An 11,164-nucleotide genomic window follows, 5' to 3' on the forward strand; every position below is an offset into this window, starting at 1 on the left:
CATAACCAACATGGGTTCTCCAAGATAAATCACTATCAATGTAAAGACCCAAAAATTTTGTACTGTTGACCTGTGACAAATCAATGTTGTTGATCTTGACAGAAATAGGTAGTACAGGTGAGGAATTACTAAACAAAATATATGAGTTTTTATTCGGGAATATTCGGAAATAATTATTATCCTGGATCAAAAAAGAAGAAGTATTCAACGCATTTGCAATGCGCGAATATTCGTGAATTTACGATGTGCGCATATGCGCGCAATGCACAAAAATGCGCAAACATTCACGAATATGTGGAGAATAATTCGCTGTCAGTACTGTAGATTTGAACCACTTGTTAACTTGTGCTTTCAGTTCGTAGTGATCCATTCTAGCCTGTGCATCACAAGTGTAGTATCCCATGATGCCCATGAATTGATGTTTGAGCTCTCATTCTTTTGAATTCTCTGTTCAGGTGTGGATGTGTGGAGGGGAAATGGAAGAGATTCCGTGTTCGCGGGTCGGACACATTTATCGAAAATTCATGTCATACTCTGTTCCAGGCGGGGCAGGAGTAATCAATAAAGTGAGTACAGGTGGTATGGAATTGCACTGTAAGAATTCAAAACTATAGGCCAGATTCACAGAAGGAAAGTGAGCAGCTGAAATTTTATCTAGCTGGTGAAGGAGTCAGAGCTAACATAAGTCAAATAATTATGTTACCCATCAACCAAGCATTTGTATCTGGTATTGTGATTTGATATAGCCAAAGAAATTAGATCCAACTTGAAAAGGGTGTGGGAATTTAACTTTAAATTCTGAATACATTTTATATCTCTGATACTACTAATTCAAATTGTTCTTGTTTCAGTCGTCTTTAGGACACTGTGTAGGGTGGAGGAAAAGTGATATAATTTCTGCTGCGCTTTGGTTTAAAAGTCATCTACAGTGGCTGCAATTATGAGTGACTCTTGTCCTTGGTAAACTTGCTTCAGAACTTGCTACGAGTGGTAGAGGTCTGGATGGATGAGTGGGGCAAGCACTTCTACCAGCGCCGGCCGTACCTGAAGGGCCAGAACTTCGGCGACATCAGCAAGCAGCTTGCCCTGCGCGAGAGGCTCCACTGCAAAAACTTCACATGGTTCCTCACCGAGATCGCTCCTGACATCTTACAGTACTACCCACCAGTGGAGCCTGAGGGAGGGGCAAAGGGATATGTAAGCATTGCAACAACAACAATAACCAGCCTAGCAATATTCCCCCTCATCCGTGTAGTGGTTTCTATTTGTGACCTTGCACCACAAAACCACCAAAAATGCACCAGATGAGATTTCTTTAGTTGTGATGAAATTCTGAAGGAGATGTTGCGGCTGTGCTTCTGTATTTTGTCTTTGTCAATATGTGTGTGAACGTCTTCACTGTGTGTTATTTGTAGCTGATAGTCATTTCCACTGCTTGCTGGTGTGCCTTAACGTAAACTGTTCATTGTATACATGTAAATTAGATGCAAAAGTATTTCCACTCCACTTGTTATACAAATAATGTGAGCTCATTTATTAACTCTGAATACTGGTGGCAGCTGGTCTCAGATGAAAAGGAAAATATATATCATTCATCCATTCATCAACACACACACAATCACTTTCCATGCACTCATGCATCTTGCAAGAAAGAGTCGAGGAACACCAGGTTCAAATGTCCGGATGACAGGACATTTGATGAAGATCATGGAGACAAACAGAGATCCCTACAATGTATGTTAAAAAGACACCACAGTAGTTCTTTCACACCTTACAATGAATTTAGCAATAGGATATGCCATTTGTAGTTCTAACCATTTATATTTGACGTCATTGGTTTACAGATATTTCACAGAAAACTGTCTTCCTGTAGAGGAAATGATAGACATGAATTTTTTCAGTAACAGAGACATTTGTCAATTCAAACCTGTCGTATTTCCTACACAAATAAAAAATCACAATAGATTTTGACCAGGAACCGCCACATTGCCATAGACAATGGTCTAAAGGAATGTCTCATTTGATTATTGGACTTAGCACATCTACTTTGATCAGTTTTTATGAACATTACTTTCCAAACAAGGGTTGGATTGCTCAAATAGGTTGTCTCTCCTCCTCTTCTGCTTTACTAATCCATTGACTCCAACTCCTCTTCTGACTCTTACTCATCTGCTGATTCTAACACCTCTTCTAACTCTTGACTTTTCTGACTGTGGTACTGACTCTAATACCTCAAAATTCTTAATCATGAATCCTCTGACTGTGGCTCTGACACTGACTCAAAATACCTCTTCTAACTCTTACACTGATTCTAAGACCTCCTCTGACTCGACACTGACTCTTAACACCTCTTCTGACTCTTACACTGATTCTAAGACCTCCTCTGACTCGACACTGACTCTTAACATGTCTTTTGACTCTTACACTGATCCTAAGACCTCCTCTGACTCTGGCACTGACTCTAACACCTCTTCTGACTCTTTATTCCTTTGACCCTGACACTGAATGTAATTTTTCTATTGACCCATGACTCCTCTAACTCAAACACTGACTCTAATACCTCTTCTAACTGACTCCTCTGACTCTGATTCTAATTCCTCTTCTGACTCTGACTTTCATTTTGTCTTCCTCTTCTCCTTTTCATCTGCGAATTAAATTCTTTACTTCTTCTCTACACATTTTCCCCTCCCTGCACTGATACTTCTCTACATTGGCCGTCTAGTTGATGTTTTTTTTTCATCAATGGTTTATGTTCTTTACATGCTGGTCAAAGAAATTTGCAAAATTGCAACTCTGGGCTAAAGGATATGTGAGTCTGACTGGATTTTCAAAATATTGCTGAGGCATAGAGGGCCCTTTTATAAATTCCTTATGTACTATCATTTTCATGTGGTTGCTGGGCAAAATCTTTCAAGATTCTTTGTATAGTTAAATAGCAAGCAAATAATTAGCTATTCCCTCTGAGATTATCATAGACTTTGTGCAGGTCCCATTATGCTTCTGTAGGCAGTAGTTTGTAGGAGTCTGTCACTTAATCATTGCACTGTGGCATCCATCTTGATCAAAAAGTGAATTTAGCTGCAGTCACACTGGCAAAAGAGAGCAAAGTTTAGATCGCGATCTGAAAGATCTTGAAGTTTTGCCAGTGTCGCCACAAACTTCCCTCGAAACTTCCTGCGAAACTTTCCATAAAATTTCTCTTGAAACTTCCTCCTTGAAGTAGGGAAATTTTCTAGATCCCTGCCAATCTTCTCGGTCTTTGGGCAGTGTAAACGCTAGCAACTGAAACTTTGCAAAGTTTGTCACTTGACCAGTCCACCACCTGTTTGCGGCATCGATCAATGGTTTACTTGCAGGTGGTGCCTCATTGGGAGGCACCTGTGTGCATTACTGGTATTACACCTGTACATCACAGTCTTTAGCCATCAGACAGTGCGCTCTTTCTACTTTCTTGTGCAAGCGCGTTAGTGACCCAAAATTCGAGAACTTAAAAGATTGAGAAGTTTGGCTGCCAGTGTGGACGGACGACCAAAGATTGTAAAGACTTTGCGATCTTAAACTTCGCAATCTTTTGCCAGTGTGACCGCGGCTATTTTCTGCTGGAAGCTCCATACATTTTCTAAACAAATATCCATTTTACACAATGGTCACAGGTATATGTGCATATGTGTGTACTCTTTACTTAATGCCAAAAGTGGACCTCTTCTCCAATAGATAGATTTACAGTAGTTTGTGTAGCGTAGTGATATGCTGATATTAGTGTTTGCTGTTAATGTGGCCTTTTCATGATTAATATGTCCTTGCATTGGTGATTTATTTATGTGTCATTTTGTTGTAGTGTTCATCTCACTGTACTGACCCCTAGAATTGTTTGTCAATGTATCCCCTGTGTGTATGATTGCCATGTTTGCAGATGTGTGTTTTGTGAAGTTACTTATAGATACGTGCAAATGTAAATCTTCAATGCTGCCTATATGGTATGCATGGCTCGACACTAACTTTTTTGTTTGGTGGCCCGATGGGGCCACCAAAATCCTAAATTTCAAATTTTTGGTGGCCCGAGAGACAAATTTGGTGTCCCGAAAAAAAAACAATAAAAAACATTAAAAGTCCTTTTTTTTTAATGAGTCAAATATTTAAGATTTATGATACTAAGAATTAGAAGTTGGACATATCTACTCATAAATAAACTTCAACAAACTTGCAACACTCACTCTCAGGCACTCATTCAGTCCTTTTCATCCATCCTTTGAACAAATTTAACTGCTAATTTCCGGTGCAAAAAGTTACGAATTTATTGCCATACTTCTCAAAAAATTTGTCCTTTTTTGAAATTTGGTGGCCTGACTTTCATTTTTGGTGGCCCCGGGCCACCGGGCCACCGTTAGTGTCGAGCCCTGTGGTATGTATTAATAAAGACAATATAGTCTTGCTCTAACAGACTGACAAAAGTATGAGAAGTTTTCAATTTGTTGCGCTTTGATTAAACACACACTGGAATTGATTCTCATCCTTTCCAATAAAGTTTAGAGTCTTAGAAGATTTTTTTTTCAGCAAGATTTTCAAACGTCTAATCTTGTAATCACAGTCATTTAGTCTCCTTTGTTTATGTTTGTATTATTTCTGAATGGACGTTTGCAGACAGAGTATTTTGATCTAGCACAGAAATGCAAAGAAGGAAGTGTGAGCATAACTTTCCTTTGTTGTAGTCTGCCTGAGGTTTGTCTCATCAGCAAGAGTTTGCAACAAGGAGCATGAAAGAAGACTATCGCGGCAAGACAGAGTAAAAGATTGCATTTTGCTCCTCATAGAAATGCATGTTACCATCATCATACACTGGTAGTGCATAATGAGTACTGTAAATTCACAAATTTTTGTGGTGCATCAATTTTCACGCTTCTTTCGCCTAGAGTGAATTCTAAAACCCACAAATATATCTTCACAAATTTTCTCTGCATATTTTGAATGGGTTGGCAATCACTCAGCGCGAATTCAAGAACACGCGAGTATGCTTTTGAGCTGCTCAGTGCCAAAAATATGGACGTTTAAAGTACTTGTGATGCAAACAGCTCACCATGCGGATGTCATCCACTCATTTGACATTGCCTGGCCTTTTGGAGTGAATGTCCACATTTTCGCATGTCCAGATGCTTTACTGGTCATACAGCCATCTGCATTGAATGCTCTCTCACAATCCGGTTCCAACCTCACATGTTTGTAAATGTGCAAATTTTATCACAGCTTCAAACCATGCCTCATTTCCCTGTGAGTTGGTACATGATCTTGCAGGGTTAAATGACAGAAAAACAAAATTAATTGCTATATTTTCTTTTTTGTGTGTGTTGGCCAAGAATTTGGTTTGACTATCTTGACAGCCTATCAGTTCTCACACCTTACTTGCAGGAGGATATTTTGTAATCTTTAAAGATACGAGTTGCCTCCTGTAGTCCCAAAATTGAGCTGTAAATCAGGGCTCCACACTAACTTTTATTTTTGGTGGCCCAAAGGCAAACATCCGACCATTTTTGGTGGCCTGATCAGGCCACCAACTTCTTCATTTCTGAAATTTTGGTGGCCCGACGTGCGTTTTTGGTGGCCCCGGGCCACCGGGCCACCGTTAGTGTCGAGCCCTGAGTATATCAACAGCAGTGTTTTAGACTTATACCTAGATATTTCAGGATGGATACATTTGCAGCAGATTCTCATCTGGATTGCTCTATTTGAATGCCAAGCAATGATATTTGCTCTACTGGCCAAAGAGAGGAATATTTATGTATCTTTTAGGCTGTGGAATCTTACATTGGCATAGAAATGTTTTATAACTGATATGACCCTTAGTAAATGTCCTCTTTGCCTGTTCTCTGTTACATGCTTTTCAGATAACTCATGTAGATACGGGGAAATGTCTGACCCTGTCTCAAGTGAGTAAAGACGAACTCGTCATACAGGAGTGCACGCCTAGATCCATGAAGGAAGGAGGAACACAGGTAGGTGATCGCCATGGTTACAAGGAGAGGGCTATCATTTGCTATGCATCAAGTTTGCTGACCCTCAAATTTAATTAGCAAGCCTTAGATCTGCGAAATGAACACTAAGACAAGCTGATTATAATTATATAATAGGCAAAAAAAATGGTTTTCTGTGCGAGATGTTTCCGTCGTCCGACCCAGGAGGCTGTGTCATCTTAGCATTCTCGTCACAAATCTAAAGCTCACTAATAGCTACTGGGTTCACACAAAAAACAGCCATATTTAAGTTCAAGTTAGATTCATGTTTGCTAATTTCAGTGATAGCGGATTCCCAAAGGAATTCACCTGAAACTGTGTGAACGCTCTTGCAGTTATCTAATTTCACATTGATCCTCTATATGCTCATAAACCACAAGACTTCATATAGTTTTAAGTTGTAGAAAGCTTGATGATAAGAACACCCCCTGGAGTGTTGTAGTACGAGGGCTCATGTAAATTCAGCTGTCAGTAAGCTCATGGTTAAGCGTAACCCCTGTTGGTTCTTAAAGGACAAGTTCACCTTCATAAACATAAGGATTGAGAGAATGCAACAATGTTAATCGAACACATCAGTGAAAGTTTGAGGAAAATTGGACAATCGATGCAAAAGTTATGAATTTTTGAAATTTTTGTGTTGCAACCGCTGGATGAGGAGACTACTACAGCTTGTGAGTCATATGCGTACAACAGTATAAAGAAAATATAAAGAAAATTCAACATATTTTCACTTTTTTCACATAATAAAAGAGCACTTGACTTGGCTCTTTCTAAAGGCAGGGGGAATAATATTACCCATAACATTTGTCGGTAACGAGTCGGGGGAATGTGAAATTTTTTCATAAGATGAAATTTTGTGAAATTCTCTTTATATTTTCCTTATATTGTTGTACGCATGTGACATCTAAGTTATTCACACACTGCAGTAGTCTTCTCATCCAGCGGTTACTGCACAAAAACTTCAAAAATTCATAACTTTTGAACGGATTGTCCGATTTTCCTCAAACTTTCAATGATGTGTTCTACTAATATTGCTACATTCTCTCAATCCTTATGTTTATGAAGGTGAACTTGTCCTTTAATTACTTCTGTGAGATGAGCACCTCAAGTTGCTTCTAGTTGCAAAATATGCAAAGTCGGTAAGCCGTTGAATGAGTCAGACATGCGAACGTGACATGCAAAGATTTTAACGTCGTAGTTTTGACAGTAAATGACCATAATAATGGAAGGTGAATTTTGTCTCTGTCTCCAGTACTGGAAGTTGACGTGGCATGATGACTTCAGGCCCGGAGCCAAAGACAAGAAGCAGTGTGTGGACTTTCCCTATGGGAGGGAGGGGGCGGAGCCTATACTCTACCCCTGTCACCATGGAGGCGGGAACCAGCTGTGGGTGTACGATGAGGTGAGAAGTACAGCTAGAACATGTGTCTATCTGCTACAGATATTATCATATTGCAACTGATTGTCAAATTGCCCTTCATCGATTTTGATACATGTTGTAAGAATTGGTTATTCAGTGTTTTAGTGAGTAGCCATGATAAAGAAAAAAAAATCCTGGGCATACATAGGTGGGTTGAATTAGAACCATTGATCTTTAGATTACCAGATGGGCGTCGTTTCCACTAGACCACTGAGCCTCCGCCCGACAGCCATTGCAGGTTCTTATCCTTATTGCATGCAGCGGGTATTGCGTATCTAGTCAAATATATGAATTAATGCTTATATTTACGTTGATGAAGGGCAATTTGTCAGTCAGTTGCAATAAAAACAACTCAGTGCAAGAATTCATTAATGTGAATTGTACATGTACCATGTTGGTCTGCAACATGTCTAGCAAGCAGTCCTGAAGTCTAAGGCTTTGTTCAAGAGCTAAACCACACTTGAGTCACTCAGTAAAACTCACAAACAATTGCACCCTGAAAGTGATTTAAGGTAACACAATATTGACACATCAGAATTAGGCATTTTTAGATAACACATTATCTATGTAACTCTAATACTATTTTCTTCCCCAATTCTCCCCACCCCCCCCCCCAAAAAAAAAATATAATATATATATATATATATATATATATATATATATATATATATATATATATATATATATATATATATACACGCCTGTATATAGATGCATTATGTTGCTGAGTCCAGTATGTAGTTTTATGCCTCAGCCTCTTGTGAATAACATGTCACCGAAAGGGTTTGACATGGCTTCTCTTTCATCTAAATTCTACACTGTACACAAGAGAAGTAAAGAGAGAACTAGAATGAACTTATTAAATGTTAACCTGTTGAAGACGAGTCCTGAGTATACTCGGGCAGGTGTGTATGGGAAGTTTGTTTTAATAGCAAATCAGTCCATCCTCAGTGGGTTAAGCCACAAAAACAATTGTGCAAACAAGCCATGCATTCCTGAACAAGTTAATGAGGAGCACAAAAAATGTAGGTACCTAACTAACACTCGGGTCATCCCTTCCATCCTGTCCAGGGCAAGCAGCTGATCTACCACCCCGTCTCCCACCTCTGTCTGTCGGTGTCGGAGACGAAGGCCGTCATGGTCCATTGCACGGAGGACAACACCAACGCCAGGTGGCACTGGTCCGAACCGAACTCCAAGAAACTCCAGGAACTCGTCAAGAAGCACGCCATCCTATAACGCCGATCCGATTTTCGTGCCAGCATCTCCGCGTCTCTTTCATAGTGCCAATATATTTTACTGTGTGAGATTGTTTTCCCCTCTGTCTGTTGCTTATTTTCACCGTGAATGCTCATTTCTGTGACAGGGCGCATAACTTTGTCGTGAATGGTTATTACTGTAACACAGGATATTTTCACGAGAGTGATTTTCACATTCGGCCGGGTGAGATGAATTTGGTGTCTTTTTTAATTCCTCCGAATCAGGACATTGATTTACTGTAACATATGGAATGCAAATATTTTCATGTGTTTTCATTGTTGCACTAGCTTCTGGTTGCGCGAAATGTGCAAATATTTCCACAACGTGAAAATTTCCACCTTTACAGTATATGGCATACCATCTAGTATTTATGACATGCTGCTGTGGAGTTGAAGGTTTTTGTGTCCGAAATTCTCTTGCCAGGGAAAGAGATTGCCGAGAGGGGAGGGGAGAATCCTCCACCGTGTACTTGTGTAATGTTTCTGTGTCCTGCAGAAGGGAAAAAACACTGATCTTGACCCTAGCCGCTGTTTACGCTAACAATTCAGTACCCAAACATTCACAGATCTGAGAATTGGCAGAGGTAATAAATTCGTCCTGTCATGAGTGAAAGTTGAGCCTGTTTTAAAGTTTAAGAGAATGGTATGTATGTGGGTAATCTTTTAAAGTGTTCTATTGACCAGCTTTTTATAAACTGTAAATGTACAAGGCATTTTTTTTTCTTTCTTTTAAGCTTACCTGAGCCAATGGATTAAGTCAGCTTTGAGAAGCAGACTTCCAGAACTTTTCATATCAGCATAATGGAGATTTACAAGCCCTCCCCACAATAGAAATCAACTGCAGGACAAGGGAGTATGAACAAAGGAACCAGACAAAGAACCATCAACTCATGCATTGTACAAGGAATGCAAATAAAATCTGATAAAGAATTAAAATTGTTGTGAAATTGAAAAAAACAAAAACAAAAATCAAAACTAGGAGATAAAGTCAAGCTTTAGTGAAGGCCTTTTCCTTGGAGCAGAATTTCATTCTGGAGTATTTAATTTTGTTGTTGTCAGTTTGATTGTTGTCTTGTGAATTGAATAACCTGCTTATGCACTGTCTTTATGCCTTGTATCACCTGTTGATCACAGATGTCTCAGTACAATTTACAGGTGTTCCAGGGAATGTTTCCAGTTCAGAAGGTGACAGTATAGTTGACTTCTTTGCCCAGTGTCCATAGGCAGTGATGTCTACTTGTACTTGGTACACAGTGAATTTCAAGCAGATTCTGTGTATTCTCAGTTGATTTGTTACAGCCATGGGTATGAATATCACTTGCTGCATCTGTGTTTGATACAGCAATAAATATGTGTCATCAGTGTAGGCGTATACATATGAGTCTGTGCAACATTATTACTTTCACTCAACAACTTTTCAACCGAGCATGTGCTATGATATCTCTTATGGTGAATGGTGTTGCAAAAAGAATTGCCGAGCTACAAAAACTCACTGAGCATTTGTACCAGGTGACAGCACAAGATGTTACAAGTAGCAAACTGTTACAGTTGTTATGAGTTTGTGGTGCAGCACCAGTATGATATGAAACTCTTCATCAGATTGTTTAGGGTAGACCAATTCTACTACTGATGGTGTTAGGTTAGCCAGGTAAGTTGTGTTTTGCTGGTGTGGTTTGGATGTACCCGTTTCAAAACAAAACTGTTTGCTATTATATTCAATCTATCTTCCAATTTATGATGCTGATAAAATATCCGTGTACTGTAAAGATGTCTTTTCATACAGGAGAACAAAGTATCTTTCATGAACTAATTAATGCAAACACAAGTGCCTTCTGGTATGAACATGTGACATATTTTCTTGCGCTGGTGTCATCGTGTGAATGGCCGCAATTGGCCGAACAAGAGAGGTTTGCGTCACTTTTCATTCCAAATGTACTATTTTGAGCATACATGTACCTGCATGTCATTTGATGGTTTAGTGATGTTGTTTATGTGATGAATCTCAATTTATGTTTCCTTCGTTGAAGTCATGCTCATGGTACATGCAGCTTCTTGTGCGAGATGTTGCCGCCATATCATACCATGTAACGATTTCTGTTCTGAAATAGTGCACTGTGTTGATATTCTACATATGTATTTATTACAATCGGATACAATACAGCACATGGACATGGTAGTCTTAGCTCTATATCGTCGCTGGGGCGACAAGACTTTGTATCTACAAAGTGTCAAATGTTCAGGAGAGCAAAAACACATAGCAGCCAAAGCACTATATCAAATGGGAGAGCCTTCCCTTTGGCATGTTGTGGTGGCTTCATTTTTGGGGTAAGACAGCTAGGATTTGGACAGGACACTACTCCCAAAAGGTCATTTTCACCAAAATTTCAGATATGAGGTCTTGTCGCCCCAGCGACGATATATGTCCTAATGGGGGATGCTAAAGACAATCAAGACATACAAGTTCAGTTCTTCTTGAAGAG

At 39.4% G+C, this 11,164-nt stretch overlaps 1 protein-coding gene across 1 annotated transcript in view; it reads left to right on the forward strand.

The window, feature by feature from the left end:
• The window catches only part of LOC139730316 (polypeptide N-acetylgalactosaminyltransferase 10-like), a 60,434-nt gene extending 49,565 nt beyond the window's left edge, over positions 1-10,869 (forward strand). The window contains exons 9-13 of the mRNA XM_071641187.1: positions 456-566; positions 976-1,197; positions 5,880-5,987; positions 7,258-7,407; positions 8,497-10,869. Coding sequence (XP_071497288.1) covers positions 456-566; positions 976-1,197; positions 5,880-5,987; positions 7,258-7,407; positions 8,497-8,664 — 759 coding nt within the window. The 3' untranslated portion in view covers positions 8,665-10,869. The remainder of the gene's footprint in view (positions 1-455; positions 567-975; positions 1,198-5,879; positions 5,988-7,257; positions 7,408-8,496) is intronic.
• Positions 10,870-11,164: the final 295 nt, after the last annotated feature.

Source organism: Diadema antillarum, unplaced genomic scaffold (assembly GCF_040938485.1).
Source record: "Diadema antillarum isolate AM-2024a unplaced genomic scaffold, OU_Dant_1.0 seq00000301_RagTag, whole genome shotgun sequence".
NCBI classification, from domain to species: Eukaryota; Metazoa; Echinodermata; class Echinoidea; order Diadematoida; family Diadematidae; genus Diadema; species Diadema antillarum.